The sequence below is a fragment of the Lygodium microphyllum genome, chromosome 4, assembly GCF_053477565.2.
Source record: "Lygodium microphyllum isolate KBCC chromosome 4, Lygodium_microphyllum_v1.1.10, whole genome shotgun sequence".
Taxonomy (NCBI): Eukaryota; Viridiplantae; Streptophyta; class Polypodiopsida; order Schizaeales; family Lygodiaceae; genus Lygodium; species Lygodium microphyllum.
Window position 1 is genome coordinate 144,344,956 of NC_141138.1, and position 22,194 is coordinate 144,367,149.

Here is a 22,194-nt window from a genome sequence, read left to right on the forward strand (position 1 = left end):
AAAATTGTTAAAATTAGTCTTAAAAAGAATGAATGACGAAGATTCGAATCTAATTTTTTAGCCTGCAAAAGCATTGACCGAGGAAGTGACGTATGCATCTCCACACACTTGTGTATGACCTTCCTCTCTCCTGAAATAAGAGATAAATTTTGTAATGAAGAGAATGATCCATACTACTTAACTCTTCCCCCTTGATATAGGTTTAAGGCTTCCCAACTTTCAAATATTTCCTTTAAGCTTTTTAAAGCTTTTGTAACTTGAAAAACATAAAAGCATTCAAATGTTTAAGCTTTTCTTAAAAAGTTTTTTTTTTAAAATTTTGGGTGTCCCTTATATATTTTTTAAAAATATTTTTTTAAACCAAATATCACATAAGTTGTACTTGTAAAAAGAAAGAGAGAAAAAAATTGAGAGAGAGAGTTTATTGGAAAAAAATTAAGATTTCGAGTTGCAATTGAAGTAGATAAAAAATTGAGAGAGAGAGAGAGAGATCTCAGAGGAAGAAGTGAGCGCATAGCAACTTTGTTTCCTTCACGAAGCTACGAAGCGTCACTCACGTTCTTTGCGCACGTGAAAATTTAAGCTTATGTGAAGGAACCCTTAGGCCCTTCTTCCAATTTTATAGGGTGCCGAAAGTGGAATTGGCCGAAAATGCTTTCCATGAATTACACGCAAGAAAGAAAAGACAAGAAAAGTAATTAGCGATATGTGCATATATTTATATATATATATATATATAGAGAAAGAGAGCATTCTCGGAACGAATTGAAGTTCGCCGACTTCTCAAACCAAGCATTCTGTCTTTGTATCTCTCCCTTTCTCTTTCCTGCGGCAATCACTTTGTCACAGAAGCTTGTCAGCCGAAGGCTCATGATGATCAGCCTCTCATAATAGTCTCAATTCTTATCAGTTCTCATCATCTCATTTGGCAGTTCTCAGCCATTATTGCGTTTTCTTTGATCGAGTCATGAGATGGGTTGGGCGACTCAACAGGAGCTTTGGGACACCCTTTCTATTGCTCATCGCCACTGTTTATTGGACTCAGGTGGGTTTTGTTGTTTTCTCTCCTGTTTTTGTTCTTTATTTGGATTTCTAGTTTCCTGTTGTGTTTCTTGTGAGGTTCTGGATGCCTTGAATTGGCTTCTCTTCCGTTCTTTAGCCTTGCTGATTTCTCCTTTACAGCAAGGCTAAAGAATACAAATTCTTTTCATTTTGGGTTGAGGCATTGGATCAGTAAAATACCTCGAGTAAACATTCTTTTCATTTTGGGTTGTGAAATGTTGCTCTTTACCTGGTTTAGCGTGAGAGATCACCTCCTCATGTACACCCTAAAGCTGCACTATCGACTTCGACAGGTAGATCAGCTGCGCCTTATTTGGCTCAGCTGTCCCTTATGAGCCGTTCCACATTTTTTTCACACAATCTTCTGGGGAGGGGATTAAATTATGCCACGAGGGATGGCCTACTTCATTCGTGGATCATCCTTGAGTAATCCAGATAGAGCGTGCTTGATGGTCTGGTATAGGCAACCAATCACCAAGGTATGGAGTATCTTTTCTTCTTAGCAGACAACCTTGGGTATTTGGATATGGCACATTTGCTGGAAACAATGCACGATGATCCACAAGGGGAGCCAGATATTGAGCGGGACCATAGCAGCTGGGTGGTATGATTAAGTGGCCCTGAAAAATCTAGAAAGCTTTTGCTAAGGGACATATATCACCTGGAAAGTACACTGACACATAGCAAACTAATACTGGCTCTTGTGAAATCCCGTAGTAAATCTAATTGATGTTTGGGGTGGCCAGCTTGGTCCACATATGATGACCATCATAGACTTCTGTTCAATGCATCCATTCCTTGAACAAGTACCTTGAATTAAGTTGTCCATTTGGCTCGTGAAATATCAATGTTTGTTTCCTCAGGTTCCTTTCAAACCCTTTGAAAGCATGAAATTGTATGGGAGAGCCTTGATGGCTAGGAACACCCTCTGCATTTGGAGCCATTGGGCTTGAAGAGTCTTGATACTCCATGCATTTTGGGAAAAAACATTATTGGGAATTCGGGAGGAAGGAATAACTTGTACAAAGAAGGAATTTTATGAATGGATAATGTCAAAAGAGCAGAAACAAGCTGAATGTGGACAGTGAAAGAGAAGTGAGACACAATGAATGCTGAATGGGTTGACCATGGAGTGCTGATAAGTAGGCCTATGTAGAGATTGTAGGAAAAAAATTATCAGTCTGACTGGCCATTTGCACGTGTGTATAAATTTTGGCCATTTATCAAAAACCCTTAAGGTGCCTAGTTTGGACAAAGCTTCATGTATCCCTAGTGACCCGTTGCTTGTTTTGCTCTTCTAACATTGTATCAGATGTTTAGGTTGGTTGAAGGAGTTATGATTGTGTTTTTGTGATCGGGGACTAACTTCGTGTAATCCTTTCCGTGTGAATAGGTCTTGCATTTCTGTGCACGTTTGGTCCATTAAGCTTTGTCAATTGGATGTGCATGCTGATAGGTAGTGGGGCTGTCTTCCGTTTACCCTTGTGTTTTGAATATAGATAGTGGGGCTGTCTTCCATTTACCCTTGTGTTTTGAAGCCTATGTTGTGCGTTTTGAAACCTATGGTGGCATTTTGAAGCCTACTTGGCATTTGGTCTTCAGTACCTCTATCTATCTTGGCCGGTGGCTACGTTTCTGTAGGGACTGATCGAGACAGACTGCCCTACACGCAGTGAGAGACAGAGAGAGTGCGAGAGCAAGCAGAGTAGAGAGTGAGCACGTTTTTAGGTACAATGATGAGTGTGTACCTTTAGGTTTTTAGATAGATATATATGTGTAAGTACAAGTGCTAAGGGTGTGTTCACACCCGAGCACATTTAAAGGCATGAGGCCTTTATTTCCAACAACCTCCCACCTAAAGGCAATGTGCCTTAAGAGGAGAAAAAAGAATAGGCTAAGTCTAGGTATGCACAAAGCTGAAATACATATATCTATCCAACTCCCATCATCTGTCGGCAATGAGCAAACTGCTCTGCTGGAAGACCCTTCGTGAGAAGGTCTATAGGGTTATCATTTGTATGCACTTTGACAAGCTCAATGCTTTTGTTGTCAAGTACAAATCTAATAAAGTGGTACTTCACCTGTATGTGTGTTGTCTTTGTATGAAAGACAGGATTCCGTGCTAGCATGATAGCACTTTGACTATCACAATGGAGAACAGGTAACTCTGTGATGCCAAGCTCTCCCATCAGACATGAAAGCCATAAAGCCTCCTTGTATGCCTTAGTGGTAGCCACATACTTTGTCTCTGTAGTAGACAATGCAACACACTTTTGTAGCCTGGAGATCTAAGAGACTGCTCCTCCTGTGAAAGTAAACACATACCTAGAAGTGGACTTCCTGCAGTCCGTATAACCAGCATAGTCTGCATCCGTAAAGCCAACAACAGACGCCTTCTACTTTCCAAAGCAGATGCACAACTCCTTTGTGCCTTTGAGGTATCTCATAATACCTAACCACTCCCACTGCAAAGGCAATGTTAGGACGCATAGTAACCATAGCATACATCAAATTGCCAATAGTTGAAGCATATGGTATCTTGGCCATTTCAGCCTTCTCATCATCAGATGTAGGGCTATCCTCTACACTAAGTTTCACATATGGAGGCAATGGAACCCCAATTATTTTCCCCCCCTCCATATTAAAACGCTGCAAAACTTTAGAGATATCGCATGCCAAGAATGTGATTTGCATCACCAAGATCCTTCATGCCAAAGCTGCCATGAAGACTTTGCTTCAATGAATCCAAGGCATGAGTATCCTTGCTAGCAATCAGCATGTCATCAACATACAAAACCAAGATAATTAGGCTGCCTTCTTGGTGTACAAGCAGTGATCCAATTGACTTCTATGAAAGCCTTGGGACTGCATGAATGTATCAAACTTATGATACCATTCTCTTGGTGCTTGTTTCAGCCCATACAAACTCCTTTTGAGTTTACATACCATTTTTTCTTTCCCTCGTTCAACAAACCCTTCAGGCTGCTGTATATATATGTCTTCATGAAGATCACCATGTAAAAACACAGTCTTTACATCCATCTGTATGAGCTCTATATCCTCAACTGCAACCAAGTCCAAAATGGTTCTCAATGTAGTCATCTTGAATACAGGAGAGAAAATCTCATCAAAGTCAGTTCTATGTTCCTGTTTGTACCCTTTTGCAACGAATCTTGCTTTGTACTTTGGTGAGGAACCAGAAGTGACCTTTATCTTATAAACCCATTTGCATGGAAGGGTTTTCTATCCTTTAGGCAACTGCACCAAGCCCCAAGTGCCATTTTTTTCAAGAGATTCTATCTTTGACAGCATGGCTTTATACCATTTCTTGCTGTCCTATCTGTCCATTGCTTCCTTGAAGCAAGATGGTTCACCACACTCTGTCAACATAACATAATCAGCCACATTAATTGCACCAGGAACAAACGTGTCAGGTTGCCTAGTAGTCCTAGATGATCTCCTAATCCAATGGTCATTGTTTGCTGGCTGTTCCTGCAAATTTCCATTTTCAGCATGCTGTCCTGGCATTTCAGCCTGCAAATCAGCATTAACAGCTTGCTGTCTTGGCTGTTCCTGCACATGTAATGGCTCATTTTCATGGGCAATAGTTGGCTGATCATTTCTAGCATCATTTCCTGCATTTACAGGTTCATTTACAACAGGTATTTGCTGTTGTACAACGGGCACATTTTGCTGTCCAAAAGGTATTTCTTCCCGGAATACAACCCTACGGACCTCCTCAGTCTTTTCGGGTTGTTTGTGCATGCGATCTTCCTGGAAGATAACGTCATTGCTACGTACTACTTTCCTTTTCTCGGGATCCCACAATTTATATCTCATTTCACCCTCGTCACCATATCCTAGGAAAATGCATTTACAGGACTTTGACTCAAGTTTGTTGCGTTTTTCTTTACAAATGTACACCAAAGCCTCGCAGCCAAACACTTTCAGATGAGCATATGAAGGTGGCTTGCCCGACCACACTTCTTGGGGAACTCCCCTCCCCCTCCCCAAAAGACTTGTTTGGTGACCGATTAATCAAGTGAACGGCTATTATAATAGCCTTTGTCCAAAAACCATGGGGTAATGCAGCATAACGAAGACAAGGCAAGTAACCCAAACGAGAAAGCACTTTCATTCTTGTTTGACTCATGTGTCCCTACCGGCCATGCCACAAAGAAATGCTTGGCTGCTCGGTCACGGCAACAACATGGTCACGCACATGTTTGTTAGAGATCATTGCCAGGCAGGCAGGATTGCCTGGGCTGCACAGTCGGACTAGCAATCCTGGGCTGTGTCGGACTGTGTCGGACTGTGCAGCCTAGGCAATCCTGCCTGCCTGGCAATGATCTCTAACAAACATGTGCGTGACCATGTTGTTGCACAGTCGGACTGGGCTGCACAGTCGGACTGGCAATCCTGGGCTGCACAGTCGGACTATGCAGTCGGACTGCCACGTGGCAGTCCGACTGCCTGCAGCCCAGTCGGCTGCATTTAATGCAGCCGACCTGCCCTATTTTCTGGCGCCCCATTTCAGGCAGTTTTTCAGCTATATATTGCCGACGTTTCTAACAGTCTGCCCACTCTTCTCTGTCGCAGATTACAGACCGGTGCTGTGCAGTTTTCTGTCTCTGTTCACAGATTTCAGACAGCAGATAGTGCAGATTGCAGCAGACTTCGAGGTGGACAGCAGGTCGCATCGTCGAGGTGGAGACACGCAGTCCAGCGCACTGCGCCCGTGTATATCTTTGTATTCAGCATTCTTTATACAGCAGATCTTCATTGTACACTGTCTCTTTCTATCCCTTCTCTCTTTGCGTTCTCTCTCTCTCAGTCCTACGCTTCCGCACCGCTGCACTCTGACATGGTATCAGAGCAGTGTTTGAGGGCTGACTGAGCGCATAATCAACCTGAAGTGGAGTTTCCATCGCGACACAAATTTGCATTTTTTGCGTTTAAGGGCAGACAGGAGGGCTGCGCCTTGGAACAAGGCTGAAACGAGTGTGGGCGCACAGGAAAGGAGTACAGGTGGTGGATTTGCTGCTGTTTGACGCGGAGAAAGTTTTGAGTTTTCAACCTAAAAGTGCAGGTTTTGCTTTTTCATCGCCTCCGGCGGGTGAAGAAGCTTTAGGACGCGGAAGAGGTTACAGTTGATGTACGAGGCTCCTTCCACCATGCGGGCCGTTACTCTCTATGGATAGCTCTAGCAACTGAAGTTTGAATCCAAAGATATGATTCAATCCTTCCTACTTCGTGTTACCCAACTCTAGGACCAGCTTCGTACTATGCAGTCTGCCCTATCAAAGGCACATCTTGTTGGTACAGTACTCTACAAGCTTCCTCGGGAGTTTGATGGAGTGGCGAATGCTTTACGAGCGCAGACATCTACGACTCCTGTCAATTTTTTTCACATATCCTCCATGCTACTTGAGCGTGAGGCTACTTTACGACTACAAGGGAGGCTTTCGTCACATTATGGAGGTCCAGGTGAGGCTTTTACAGCTTCAGAGAGGGGTTCAAAGATGAAGAAGTTGAAGGCTCAGTGTTACCATTGTGGCAAGAAAGGTCATTTATGGAAGGATTGCAAAGAGTTAGCGGCTTCTAGGAAGACAAAGGAGCAAAAGACGAAGCAAGATGCAGACTCCTCCGACGAGTCATCATTTGCCTCAGATTTCGATTTTGATCCTCTAGCCAAGGCGGAATCCAAGGCGCGGAAGGGATCCTCTTTCTCGGATCGCGGGAAGGGCTTAGTGGCCCCTTCCTTAGTTGCTTTCTGGTGGTGGTGATGCGGATATCCCTCACAACTCTCCAGTGCCCAGAGAGGGAGTGTGAGAGGGTGGTGAGATGGGGCAGCTGTGCTTCATCTATATGTCTATACAGATGCACAGGATCCAGAGAGGGACTTCCCTGACGCATTATCTAAGTCTGGCAGGTACAAATCCTGGAGCTAGGATTGCCATCCAGGTTCATGATGGGCTGGCTACTTGACATAGAGCGGGAGGCTTTCGTCTGGAGCCCACATGAGAGGACACTTTGGCGGTTTTGGCCGAAGGCTAGGATTCCATGGTCACATGTTCATAGATATGTTTGGTAGATTAGTCTTGTATGTCTTGAGTGACATAGGTGACATAACACAGAGAGCTGCTATGATTCTTTTCTATTTTCAGGTGGTACTGTTATGATTGACATCGACGTTAGATACTCTTCGAGGCATCTTGGTGGTGGGCTGGTCACTCACTGCTTGGATATCCATGGTTCTTCTGGTGGTTCTATGTTGTATAGTTTATGATTCCCTATCATTGTACTAATGAATTGTATCAACTCACCCCTGATCTGAGAGAGGATATTAGCAGATTAGTTAGCTCAGGGTGAGTCTGTGCTGTAGAGGCTGTGGCCTTTTTATTGTATTTTTTTCTGGCATTTTCTGGTGCCCTTTTTAGGGCTAGGGAGCATTTAATACTGGCTAAGTGCATTTAATGCTCCCCCCCATTTTATGCCTATATATTGCTAGGGCTCCTCCTTCTCTTGTGTACTTCAGCCATCATTTGTGGATTCTTCTGAGGAGAGAGGAACCGGTGCCAGGGTGCCCACACAGCCAGTGACTCACTGTTGTGTATTGCTGTCTCGTGTTCGATACGGATTCCGTTTCCCGGGCATACATCTGGGTTCTCATCTGTATTTGTGTTTATTCTTTCTCTTGTCTTGTGTTTCAGTAGTTTATTTCAGCATGTTGTTTATGCTCCCATTGCTGCACCACTTCTGACAGCACACTAGATATATGAAGTGGATACAAAGTATCACTATTGCAACCTCTGGCAATAACCCTAGATTCCTTACAGATCTTCCATTTTCCATCACCAAGGGTGGTATGAAAACTATCATCATCTAGCTGCCCTGTGCTAATCAAGCTCTTCTTGAGTTGAGGTACATGCCGCACATGTTGAAGTGTAAAGATAGAGCCATGCTGAAACTGTAATTGCATACTCCCAATACTTGCAATCTCACATGCATAGTTGTCCCCAAGATGGACAACACCATGTCGACCTTCTGTATAGGCGGAAAACCACTCACGATGAGGGGTGACATGAAAGGAAGCACCTGAATCAAGAATCTAAGTATGCATGTCATCATCTGTATCTGTAAGTAAAGCATGTGCACCAAAGTGTGAAGAGACAAAGAGTACGTCACTCCCACTGTCACTGTTATGAGTGACTACATTCACCTCTTCAATTTTTACACTGCTCTTCTTAGGTTGACTGTCTTTCTTCTCTTCCTTGCTATTATCTGTCTTCTTGCCTTTTCCTTTCTCTTTCTTCCATTTGTAGCAGTCATGTTTAAAGTGACCCTTCTTGCCACAATGATGGTATACAACATCTTTGCCATGTGATTTACTGCGTCCCTTGCCATCATATTTGCCCTTTTGCTGTGATCTGCCCCAAGTATGCAAAGCACTGGAAGACTTATTGTTATTGGATGCATTGTTCTGTTGATTCATCTCTTCCATAAGTAGAGCACTCTCTATATCAGCATACAAAAGGATCACATTAGAATTGGTCATAGCAGTCCTGAATGTATCCCAACTCTCTGGTAGAGTGCAAAGCAAGAAAGTAGCCTTAAATTCCTCATCAATCATGAACTTCAAGGCAACCAGTTGGCTGAAAATGGAGTTAAACTCACTCAAGTGAGTAGACATTGCTGTACCTTCTTGCATACGCAAATCCATAAGCTTTTTCAGCCAATGCACTTTGCTTGCAGCACTCTTCTGCGCATACAGTTCTTCCAGTCTAGTCCATATAGCATATGCAAAATCCAAACCTTCAATGTTGAAGAGCAAGGCATCAGAAATCGATAGCTCTATGGTTGAGCGTGCAAGCTCATTCAACTCATCCCAATCGTCTTGATCCATGTCCGTAGGCTCTGCCCCTTTGGTTTTGATCGGCTTTGCCTGCTTCTTTTGTAACAGGATATTGTAGCATTGTTTTTGCCACACTGCAAAATTATGTGTGCCTTCAAGCTTCTTTATGTGCATCGGATTACTGCTGTCATTGCTACCAGCCATGATTTTCAGCCCAAATGTGACAAAAAAACCAGCAAATGCAAGCCCAAACCGTCACCCAAGTGACCAAGGTACAAACAAGTACCAATCAGCAATAAATGACCACGCAAAAGTACAGATTTCAGATCTGTAATTAAATTTTCAAAAGCACCAAACCATGTGCTTCAGCATTATCCAACTAATTACAGCTGTTCCAAGGGCATGTGCATCACATTACATGAGAAATCCCGAAATTTCAGCTGCAATTTTTGTTGTACATGTACCCACGGGTATAAAATTTGACATGAATAGTCAAAAGCCCCAAAATTTTGTGCTCAAAGCGTCAGACACACATCTGCATTTCCTCTATCATGCATAGGACAATCCAATTTTGCCAAAATAAAGCAATTTCAGCAAAACGCCCAAATTTTACCAAGTGTTGATGTCCAAATTGCGCGGAATTCAACCTACATGTACATAAAATGACCAAATGCTACATGAATTTTGCCCAAACTGCAAAAGCCCCAAATTGCACAGGGTCCAATGTGCCTCAATGTCAAGAAATTGGGTTAATTTCAGCCCAATTTGCACATGTACATTCAAAGCCCCAAATGTCGAGGACAAAACTGCAATTTCTGAGACAGATATCACTGTTGCATCTTGCTCACACCAAATCTGGACAAATCCCCAAATTTTTCGAGTCTTGCGTGCATTAATTTCAGTGAAATTGAAAGAATTTCACTAAAATGTGAAAAGCCTTAAAATTCCTGGGCAAATGTGCACCGACTTTGCAATTTCTGAGTCAGATTGTCCAATTCTGTGTTGAGATCCTCAAATTCAAGAAAAGCCCCAAATTTCTGGGTCAATTTTGCACAGATCTGAGACTTTGTGCTTGCGTGCGCGAAACCCCATCAAGAAAGGGGTAGAATCTGAATTTTTCTTTTTAAAAAAAGAAAAAAATTAGGAACGTGACGGGGGGTCTGTTGACCTTTTGTCCTGTTCATGTGACGGAATGACCCGTCGCCCGTCGCGTTACACATGCTGTTGTTGTGCAGCCCCGTTGCGTTATGCCTGCTGTCGCCGTGGTCCATGCTGGCCCCCCGACCAGCTGCAGCCCGTCACACCTGCTACTGCCCGTTCTGTCCGACTGGCGACTGTCACCCGTTACCTGTCACGCAGCTCGATTGTCTGTTCTTCTACTTGCCACATGTCGCTTGCTCCTCAACAATCCACAAGACTGTTACACGAGACTTTGCGTGTCGCCAGCACCTCTCAACAGTCCACAAGACTGTTACACCTGTTGATCTACCCCTCAACAGCTTGAGTGAGCCATTGGCTCTGATACCAGTTTGTAGGGACCAATTGAGCACGACGATCGAGACAGATTGTCCTACGCGCAGTGAGAGACAGAGAGTGCGAGAGCGAGCAGAGTAGAGAGTGAGCACGTTTTTAGGTACAATGACGAGTGTGTACCTTTAGGTTTTTAGATAGAATCTAGATATATATGTGTAAGTACAAGTGCTAAGGGTGCGTTCACACCCGAGCACATTTAAAGGCATGAGGCCTTTATTCCCCATAGTTTCTTAGCATCTACAATATGTATTTATGATTGTGGTGTGTGTATTTGCTTTGCTTGCTTCCATTAGTTCTAATGTTGCCACATGCTGTGGTCCATTCATGTCGTTGACACAATGTTTTGTGATATGTGCTTTACTCCCATTGACCAGTGTAGCTGTGTACTTTGCCTTGGTGTTTATTTGTGGTCTGTTTCTGATTTTGTTGTGGTAATGATTGACTGTAGGTTCACTTTAGAGGGATGGTGTGGATGTGGCTAGAAGATGATCTCATGCAATTGTGGGGCACAAGGATGATGAGTGATATGTACACTGACTGCTGTATAAAATGGCTAAAACACCTTTTTAGGGCTGTTTTAGTGAACCAGAAATTGCCCAAAAAAAAGGATAATGTAAAGGCAAGTTTTGGTGGGTCAATAGGCCGTGTGGAAGGCTTGCTCTAAAACGTAGTCTCTTTGTCAATAGAGGCTTCCAAGAACTTTGAACTGGTTGCTATCCAAATAGACACAGCAACAAACGGCAAAAAGCAAGTGGTTTCCTCCACTTCTTTGCAATAGGATCTCTCCTCATATTGGAAGACATAGAGATCTGCTACTATGTTGGACACATGATCAAAAGTCAATTGTATTGATGGCAAAAACTGAGATACAATGGATAGCCCCCAAGTGTGGTGCATGAACACATCAATAAGGGTGCTCATGAAACCAGCCTTCCTTCTCGGAGAGGGTGGTAATGACTTGATTAATCAACAATTACCACAAGCAATTTGTAACATAAAATTGAAATGCATAATTTACCACTTAATCTTGGACAATAGATACCCAGTTGGCCCCTTGTGGTATTTGTTTAACCTGTGTTGCAATTTGGATGGAATACATTAAGATTCCTTGAATCTCCTTCGCACTCCAATTGCCTCTTGTTGTCAAGAATCACAAGCAAGCCTTCAAACCAATTTGCCCCTTGCTTTGCTTGGGATTTGGCCTTCAAATGTGCTCCTTGGGTGACGAATTTAGTCCTAAACATTTGCTGCCTGAATGGCCACTTGAATATCTTGAAATGGTTTGAATTTCAATGATTGAATTTCAGTGATTGAAATTCAAGTGTCTTAGCCTTAATTCTAAGCATGCTTCCCGAGGTGGTTGTCAAATTCTAAATTTTGTTGTAAGTTAGGGTTTACAGTAGAGATCAGTCTCCACCCCTGTTGGATGATTTTGCTGGAAATTGCTGAGGAAGAATGGGAATAGGTTGGAGAAAGAGAAGAATGTTGAGAGGAGAGAAAATTCTGATTTTTGTTGCGGGAAACTGTAGAAAATCAGTTCTTGCCTTGTTTAGATAGCCATGGAAGCTATCACAAACTACCGAGACCTCCCAAAACTATTATCACCTAGAGCTAGATGCTGTCACTTACATCCATAAGACCTTGGGTTGTAGTTGCTTGGTCCAAAAGTCTCCCGTGATGGCTGTTGCAAATGCCCCCTAACTATGGTGCTTGCAACAAACAACTCCTCCATTGTTTCAACTTTCTTCTCTGTCAAAATGCTCGCTCTCACTCACTCACTCACTCTCTCTCTCGGTGAAGAAAAGCCTTTAAAAACGTTTTTTCTACTTGTATGGGCAAGTTTTGCCAAGTGGTAGCCTTCCAAAATATTTTTCAGCATTATCTAGCTTTATTAAATTAATTTAATAATTATTATGGCACAAAATAATAATTTGATTGGCCAACAATTAAATTGGTTAGGCCAGTTTATCACTTAAGTGATCTTGAGCACTCATTAGCTTGGAACATGTATTAATGAATTAATTAATGCCAATTCTTTACTGTTGCCACTAGCACTAAGGGCTGATTAAATGGTCTAGGCCAAAATTCGATACTAGGTACCACGCTTTTGCCTTTGGCACCAACAATTGATATCTTGGGGTCCTAGGTTCTACATTGTGAAAACATGTATCTCACATGTGCAAGTCACATTTGCTCATTTGATTCACTCTTAAATCAAATGCTAAGTAGATAGCTCAAGGTCGGGGGACCCACCTAAAACATCATCCATAATCCATGTAAGGGACCAAAAAACCCCCCACCCCCAAAAAAAAACAACCCAATAACCCTCTTTTTGCTTGTTATCTCTTGTTTGTTTCATTTGCCCCTTTGATTACTTTAAGATTTTATGCATTGAAAAAGAAAGTCCTCATATGCATTTGACCTCTAGGCTCTTACCATTACATGTTGTATAAGAGACAAGTTAGGGATTTTCATAAAGTTCAAATTTAGTTAAAATTATCTTCAAGCATAATGGATTTGCGGTCCTTATCAAGGAAGTTCATTTACAGGGATTTCGATCTTTACCATGGATGAGCATATCTTATTTACTCAAGGATCACCTGAAACTCAGCCCATCAGCCTCTCAGTTTATGATATCAATAGCATTTATGCCCTGGAGTGTGAAGCCAATATATGGGTAAGCTAGTACTTCTCCTCTCCAATGTGTTGCTAACTATGAGCATGTACCGTTTGTTGAATTCTGGATGCAGGTTGGATATAGTTGCATTATGTGCTGGTGCTGCAGATGCTAACTATGAGCTTCACTTTTGCCTGTCAATGCATGCATGTACTGTTTGTTGAATTCTGGATGCAGGTTGGATATAGTTGCATTATGTGCTCGTGCTGCAGATAATTTTGAAACAATGGCTCATATGGCTCGTAGTCTAGAATCTAGAATTTGACCTCTGATTTGATGACTTGCTGCAGGATTTTTTCTGATTGCATACCGATCAATGGAAGTCGACGAGTATCTTATTTGATAATCTCTGGCATTCTTTCATTCATTCCTTGGCTTCTTCTTGGGCTTTTTGAGCCTATCAGAATGTCTTCATTGTATTTGACGGTACTTTTGACAGCACAAAACCTGGGTGCAGCCATGGCGGATGTCGTTATAGATGCCATGATTGCAGAGGCAGCGAGAAAAGAAAGGTTCCATCTTCCACTTTATACTTGCTAGTAAAAATGTGTTTTGCATGTGTCCGCACTTGTGTGTTGGCATGCCAGTAATGGGTGCGTTCCCAATGCTTCTCATAACTTTTCATGGTGCTGACCACCAGCCTGGTAACATCACCCCCCTTTTCAATGAACTCAATCAAAACATTGGTTTCAGCAGAAAAGAAAGGGGTGGGTGGGTGCATGTGTGTGTTTATTATGTGTACAGTGGGCAGTTTTTGATTTGGTGTCTGTGCAGTGGTTTGCATAGACAATATTCGCCTCTTCATGTCTTTACTTAACATGAAATGAGCACATGCCAACAAATGCAAAATGCCAACTGAGTTGAAAATTCCAAGGTGAATTCGTTGGAAAATCCAAGGAATTTGTTCTCTCTTGTGATAAAGATACTTGGCACTAATATCCCTCATTACCTTTCCATCCAAGCAGATTCCCCCACGGAGCTTGATAAGGATATTAAGCCAGTTTGTGGGCCAGGGTGTGTGCCATTCTTTAGTTTGGCTTTGTCCATACTTGGCTCAAGTAAGTAACGTTGCAATTAGACCAATTATCAACTTGTATACATCAGCATATCAATACGCCTCTATGATAGAGCAATTATAAGCATCGGACCGCATAACTCTAGATTGGCCTTCTCTGCTCATCAATGATCATATGAATCAACATCCATGCTCATCTCTACTTGTCTTGATTTGTCTGACATAGGCACACTCCTTCAGTTTACACGCAGAAGACAAATGTCGTAACTAGTGAGCAGAAGGTTTAGTAAAAAAACACTATTAGCTTGCCCCTTGAGTGAAAGAAAAGGATTATCCAAATCAAATGGGCCATTTTTGATGATCAAAATGTCAGAAGAAAGTTAGTCTACAATCCAACTCAGAAAGAATTGCTGAAGTCATATTTATTTAGGGGAGCACTTGATTCTTGAATCTTATGCTTCTACTTCATATGTTAATACATGGGTACCACACCATTCAATTGAAAAAGGAGCCTATTTTACTTATGTTGGTACCTAAATCATCTATCTGTGCAAAGCTGTGATTTTTAAACATGAACCAATCTCTACTTGTTGCAATCAATTTACGTCTCTGAGAAGCCCACAACACCTTTACATCCTTCTCAAGAAACAGCTGAATATGACCATAAATTTTCCTGTTTTCGCGGAGACCCATATTTCCACCCGAAATGTTAGAATTAGCTTGGTGTTGTTTATGAGGAAATTCATAATTTAGACTTCAACTGTGAGTGTGATCTGCAGTACTAATAATAAAAATGCACTACCCTTCTACAATATACTCTTCTCCTTTGATCTTGATGTTTCAAATAACTGCTCGGAAACCTGTATCTACTGGGACAACTCTCTAAAATCGTGATGGATATTGTGTTGCAAAGAACTGCTGTGAAATCCATGCCTGAGACAGGTGACAAATCAAGCTAACATAGCAGAGTACGTATCTACCCCTCATGAACATGTTGGGAACAGCAAGGTAAAAGTTTGATGCTATGTTGACTAATTAGTCTGTCCCACAATTCTGTCGTGAATCAGGAGCATACCGAGTTTAATTTGATGATAATATGACTGACCTCCCAATCTTAGTTATCCACTACACCTGTAAATGTCAATGGTCAAGAAATTCGTTAACTTTCAATCACTGGATAGCAAACTTCTATATTGTCTGGAATATCTGAGATATTTTTGGGTCTCTTAAATGCCCGTATTGTGTGCCTTTCTGATTGGAGCAATCCTGCTGAACAACCTCTGCTGCTGGTGGGAGTTTCAGGGTTTTATCAAGATTTTTAAGGATACAGTCAGGATCTTTCAGTTGCTTTTAATGATAAATTTGGTGTTGCCTCTGAACTTTGAATTGGAATTTGCAGGGCTGAGTATGCGGGAGATCTTCAGTCTCTGTCATGGTTTGCCATGGCATTGGGAGGCATGTCTGGCAGTGTTGCAGGCGGATATGCTCTATATGCAGTTGATGTAAAGGGCATTTTTCTTTTCTTTTCACTGTTTCCTCTATTACAGCTTGTTGCTAGTGGTATGGTTGATGAAAGTGATCTGACGGGTGGGGCAACAGAAACTGAAAGTAAGGATGCTGAAGGAGAAATTATTGAGTCCAAGTTTGGGAGTGATCCAAACAACTCAGAGAGAGTTGAAGGTGAATCTCAAGGATGTGAAGAATCAAATAAAGATGAAAAGATTAAGATAATGGGAAATGACAGCCGGAAAAGTAGTGGTGGCATGGAGGAAGACACTAGTTTGGATGATGCATATACCAGAGACTTGATTGATGACGATGGTGACTGGGTGGAGATAGATGCCAAAAATGTTGGAGTTTCTAAAGACAAAGAACTGAATTCTTTGCACAAAAACATCGAAGGAGGGGATACTCTTTTGAAGAGCTCAGATCAAAAAGAGCAGTTCCATCAAGATGGCCTTCGAAAACGTAAGGGTGGCCAGGATACAATTGACAGAGAAAGCGAGTACAAAGATGATGGTAAATCCAGCACACATGATAGATCCCTGCTAAGGAAAGTAAGTGGGACATTTGGGACACTTTTTCAGACCATACGGCAACCAGCCATTCTACAGTAGGTTTCTTTCCCTCTTCAATTAGAATTTAAAAAAAAAAGGTACTGAAGTGCCATTCAAGGTCTAACATTGCTCTGTAAGCAGTATATTTTTTTAATGAACACTGCTTGATCTACTTGACGTTTGTTTTTTCTTCTGTTTCTTCTTACACAATTAAATGTCATTGCAGGCCAATGCTTTGGTTTTTTCTCGCTCAAATTTGCATCCCAAGCCTTTCAACAATTATGTTCTATTACCAGACTGATTTTCTTCATCTGGATGCATCATTCTTGGGGACATCCCGGTTAGTTGGATGGGGAGCTTTGATGCTTGGCACATTTATTTACAACCGATACTTGAAGCATGTTAAGCTGAGAAAGATTTTCTGGTTAGTTACACTATTATGTTTGTGATTTAAAATACTGGTAGTGTATCAAATCAAAGTTTGATCATTGTTTTTCTTGTTCAAATTATGTCATAATGTCAACAGTAGATGAATGCTTTTGGCTTTCTGTTTTTCGAATTTACCATGTTGCAAACTTTAGATGCTCAAGGTAGATATACTTTTTGATATAATTCTTTGTGCTGCAAGTAGTTGTGACATAAGAGAATAATTGTGCAAGCATCTTTGATAAGTTGTTTAAGGGACAGTAACTTGTGTTATACAATTTTGAGGATGGATTCCTTATGATGCATGGTGGTCGCCTTTGGTGTTTCAAAGCAGTTGAGGCCTAGAGTTGAAGGTGATGACATTCTGATATTAAGATGAAAGCAGTTAAGACTTTCTCTGGCTAGCACTGATTCAAAAGATGGATGCTTTTTAAGGACTCTTAGGGACTCAGGCAAAACATAAAGCAGCCTCTGAGAACAGTTGGATACCATCACAATGCTTTAGGTTTGCAGAGGGTGGCTGGATTCGTGCTGCAAATGTTTTGCTAAAGATCAATGGAGTAGGTTATTGACTAAAGCTCTTGGATCATTGGAAGATCCCTAGTGCCTTTTATGTGAGCCTTCTAAGACCCTTTAGGGAGATGTGCCTAGGATTTACTCGATGAGATAGCCTAAAGTTGTGGAACTGGATGAGATTCTGGCTCTAGAACAAATTTTGGTACATGAGGAAAGGTAGATAAGAGAAAAGTATTGGCATAAACTCCGTCACCCGTCATCACTGACTGCCACCGCATCTCCTGCTACTTCCCCCGTCTCTTCCGTCGACTTGTCGCAGTGCCCCCCCGGACCCAACTGTTTCACCCGCCTATTCCCCTCCCGTGACGCGTTGTACCTCCCCCCCCGCTAGCTTGTCGTGCCATCGAGGTGCCTCCCACAGCGCTGCCCATGCTCGTTAACCCCTCCCGCCCTGGCTCCTCTCTGACATCCAGCAGCCCCCCCCCCCCCCCCCCCCCCCCCCCACCCCCCGGGGGCCCCAAATCCTGCGCTGTCGCTCTTTGTGAAAGACACAAAGAGCGTACCAAAGTTCCTGGAGATTGAGGCAGGAGGCCACTTTTTTAGGCAACAGGTCATTGTGACTGGGCAACCAGGGCAGTGTTTGCGTTGCTATGACTTTGGGCATCAGGCAGCAGATTGCATGCGTTTCGGAGCCAAGGCGGTAATTAGCTCCTCAGACATAGCCACGACAGCAGGGAGTAGGAGGGTGAGCGCCCGTTCCTAAGCAGAGCACGTAAGTTGAGGTGATGAACCACACACGTCTACATCCTCCTCGCACCAGCAGTCTTGCCCTCCCCACATAGCCACCAGCTCATTTGTCCTTGCCGCCCGTCACACTTTCTCGAGACAGACACAACTGTTACCACAGGAGTTCTTTCGCAGTGGCCCATGGTCCTACCTGAGAGTTGCGAAGCGCGGAGAGTTTCCGCTACCTTTGGGTGTTGGATGGATCTTCACGATAGCCCAGATCCCCCTTCTTATGCAGCTTGCTCTGTGTGTTGTAGGGCTTCTGTAAGGCCCTAATCTAGAGCACCCTAGAGACTGCTAGGAGGAGATAGATTGTTAGTCGGTCATTTGGAACCCCCAAGTCAGAGATCGGGAAGGGGCACAGATTGGCGAGTGCCCCCACATCCAGTGGGCTAGTTGGAAGGCCGGCCTAGCTCGTACCATCAAGACATGGCGGGAGGTGTACAGGATGGTGGACGAGGAGGTGTTGCAGTGAGTATGAGGATGCCAGAGGAGTGGAGTTGAGAAGGGAGATAGACGTAGCAATACCTTAGGAGTGGCTTGCTCCACTGATATGAGAGCTGATAGAGCCTGGGGAGGTATGGGCCGCTAGGTTTTCACCAGCAAGTATCCCCCTATAGGTGGCAAGTAGAGTGGGCGGCGCTCCACCTGGGACCTTCATCGTGCAGGAGGGGGGGGCGTCTGACCCTTCATAGAGGGCAACAGGATGAGGGGATAGCTATTCTTTCATGGAGGAGGATTTGGGTGATTGGCCTTCAGGGGAAGACATGGTGGTTGGACCCTTATGTCTTCTGGAAGGATCTCAGGGAGGGGGGTCTCTGGATCTGGGAGGGCAAGCCACTTGATGAGCTGGAATGGCACCAGGAGAGTGGCTATGGCCGGCCACTGTGGTCGCCAAGAAGCCATCGAGGTTCTTGGAGTATACCACCAGGATTGGCAAACACGTATTGATGTAGGAAGACATGGATTGGGCACCATCACATAGCAGGCATTGGGCGGAGCACAGCATCACGGAGCCTTTTCGACGGACCTTCTGGCGGCGTTTATGGGATAGCTGGGGGTTGAGGAGGGTATTGTATTTCCTATGGTTGGTGGCACATGGAGGCTTGGTGGTGGGAAGTTGGCTAGTCCAGATGCAGGAGAGAGGTTGTAAGCGTTACACATAGCAGCCTCTGGAAACCCCAAAGCACTACCTTTGGTCATGTGAGGAGCATGCCGCATCCTTTGCTGTATTGCACCTAGCCTTAGAGGAAGGTGCAGTGTCAGGAGGCTTTTGGCAGAGAGAGACTTTCGGTACAGGCGACCTTAGCAGAGCTCTGGACCTCCATCATCCACTCCCTCTGCGGCCGATGGGACCAAATGCAGGGTGAGTCAAGGGCTCGTCAGGAGCTCCGTTGTCATTTCATGTGCAGTTGGGGTGGCCTGGACCTGTTTTTCGTGATGCAGGCAGGCAGCCTTAGATGGCGATACACCCATCCTCCATGGCCTCTTGCTCCTATCCCCCCTAGACCGCCCCGAGAGGCTTGTACATCTAATATATCTTTGACTCTGCATTGGCTCCAGCTAGTCTGTTGAGCAGGAGCACTTCCTTGTATTCAGGTTTTTTTCTGAAGTAAAATAATTAGCCACACTTTATTTGCAAAAAAAGATAAAGAGAAAAGTTTCCTGTTGCTATCCTCTCAAGTGTGTACCTGGTGCTGCAAAGCCTCGTGCTAGCCTGGCTTCTGTAGCTCCTTGCAGGGACAATTGTGGCCCTTTGAAGGTCAGACCCAGTTAGATATACGACCCAACAATTTCAATCAGCTCACTGCCAAAAGTGAACTGGCGCTCAGATCTAGCCACCCAATGGTTTGGTATTTAACACTGCGAAATTTGTCTTCTCAAGGTCCATTCAAAGGTATCTGTCTATGCAGAAGGTTTGTAGGCATCCAAATACTGATGTAGACCTGCAGGGAGTAGTACGTGTCATCATCATACAGTGGGAACTAAGATGGGTACATGAGAGTGTGTCATTTGCATACAGCAGAATACTAGGATGAGTATGCGTTTTGGGGGGGGGGGGGCGGCAAGAGAGGGGCCCTTCTATTCTTGTAGCCTTGTGTTTTTAATAGCCTTTTGGCTCCATGTGCTGTTCTCTACTTGTCTTTGAGAGTGTGCTTGGTTGGCCAGAAGGCCCTTTGTATATGTTTCAATTCATTAATTCAGACTTCTTTATGAGAGAGAGAGAGAGAGAGAGAGAGAGAGAGAGAGAGAGAGAGAGCTGAACTTTCATTCCACAGGTGGACTCACATAGCATTAGCATGTGTCACCTTTTCTGATATTATCCTTGTGACTGGTCTAAATACTTGGTTACACATCCCAAGCAAAGCTTTTGTTATAGGAGCTTCGGTATTGGGAGATGCTATTAATCAGTTCAAGTATGTCCCTTATTCCCTCTGCAATTTCCAGAACTGCTACTACTAAATATTGGGCCTTGTCAATTAACTTTTCTATTTATTGTTTTGACTTGTAGGTTTATGCCCTTTCTGGTTGTGTCTGGAAGATTGTGTCAACCAGGAATTGAGGGAACACTTTTTGCTCTATTTATGTCTCTCAATAATTTTGGGACAACCCTGAGTTCATTCTTTGGGGCAGCACTTGCCTCTGCCCTAGATATATCGTCAGGCAAATTTGACAACTTCGGTGCAGGGATATGCATTCAGTCTCTCTGTACACTTATTCCCATCTTTTTCCTCCATTTGATACCTACTGAGGCTACTGGGGTATCTTCTCAGTAATTTGATCAGAGATTGAGATCTCCATATTTGTAATCCTTTAATTTTTGCAACTTGTCTAAACATGCCAAGGGCAGTGCAACAAAAGAACTCAAGAATTCACACTGTTCTATGAACTACACATGTATTATAGGTCCAACTAAAGCACCATTGGGATATGCCCATGCTTATTTACATTGGGCTATTGTGTCCAATCATGATTGCTCCATGTGCAATGTTAATTACACATGACGTGCCAGCAAAAGAAGTGTATAATGATTGATAGTAGGCTATTCATAAGAGGTGAACATGAATGCTTACATCTGAAGAGTTTCATTGTTGCTTGACAAGTTCAACAATGTTTGTATCTTGAAAAAGTTTGCTACTTGTGGCTGATTTAATTACATAATCAGAAAGCTGTGTTTTACTAGTATGGCTAATCGTAATATAGAGTTAAATAAAAGCATGGAGAACATATCTACTGAGATTGATGAAATCAATCCAAATAGTCCAAAGAGCTCAGCTTCCCTTCCTTGCAGAGAACTTTAAGAACATTCCAATAGCTGTCAAAAGTTGTCATTTCTTCCCTTGTGTAATTTGCCGTTCACCAATAGAGTTCACTTGAAAACTAGGGTATGTGCTGCTAGGAAAGTATTTAAGTCAACCTTTCTTGGGGCTTTCTTGCTCGCATATGATATTTTCATATTAGATAGTTCCATGCTTATCAAGCATAGTTTTTTTATCACATTTTATACTTGCACATCTATTCCATAACTCCAGATGTGAAATACGCTATTTGTCCTTCGGACCATAATATTGGTGGTAAAACAATCTCTATGCCATCGATATTGGACCACTTGCAATTGCACATATTGAGGCCATATCAATCCATTTCACATGAATTGTGTGCATCACCAAGTCAATACCACACATTGAGAAATATCGTCAAAATGACAAAAAGAAATCTTACAAACTTAGTAGGTGGAGTAGTGTGCATGTTAATGCTTTTGTCTAAGTGAAAGTAAAATGGACTTTTGGAATTGATGAAAAGGCTTGTAGCTTCTCCAAACATCTACATTAGTATCTGAACATGTAAATCATGTTGAGAATTTTCTAGGAACAAAAATGAATAATTGAAAAGAGCTTGAGCATCCAAATTCAGTCTATTTCACACTTTGTGACCATAGAGTTTTCATTGTGTAGTGAGTATCCATTTGTAACAATAGGTGGATGAGTTGCTATAGTGTAGAGTAGTACATTGAGAGGCCATCTTAACAAACAAGTCTTCTCAATCGTTCTTTGCTCAATATACATTTTTAGAGGCCGTATTGCTATCTTCATAGATCCAAACTTTACATTCTTGCTTGAAACCAAATGTTGTGAATATTGTTAAATGCAAACCAATGGATGGTTGAGTGCTTTAGTCACATCAATTTGTTTCATATTGTGTTAGTTGTAGTCCTTTATGCAATAGAGCTAATAAAGCCTTTCAACCACATTTTATTTACAAGCAA

General features: G+C 42.8%; 1 protein-coding gene across 1 annotated transcript; it reads left to right on the top strand.

Moving 5' to 3' along the window:
* The first annotated feature begins 762 nt into the window (after window positions 1-762).
* Window positions 763-21,091, top strand: LOC148037722 (Major facilitator superfamily protein). Its single transcript, XM_087676676.1, has 7 exons — window positions 763-1,045; window positions 13,000-13,127; window positions 13,418-13,639; window positions 15,542-16,255; window positions 16,426-16,623; window positions 20,207-20,344; window positions 20,440-21,091. The coding sequence occupies exons 1-7, from the start codon at window positions 968-970 to the stop codon at window positions 20,702-20,704; spliced, it is 1,743 nt and encodes a 580-aa protein (XP_087532802.1). The 5' UTR covers window positions 763-967; the 3' UTR covers window positions 20,705-21,091.
* Window positions 21,092-22,194: the final 1,103 nt, after the last annotated feature.

Coding starts and splice junctions, on each gene's coding strand:
- LOC148037722 (XM_087676676.1), top strand. CDS start 968: ATGAGATGGGTTGGGCGACTCAACAGGAGCTTTGGGACACCCTTTCTA. Junction 16,624..20,206: donor AAGCTGAGAAAGATTTTCTG/GTTAGTTACACT, acceptor TTCATTCCACAG/GTGGACTCACATAGCATTAG. Junction 20,345..20,439: donor GATGCTATTAATCAGTTCAA/GTATGTCCCTTA, acceptor TTTGACTTGTAG/GTTTATGCCCTTTCTGGTTG.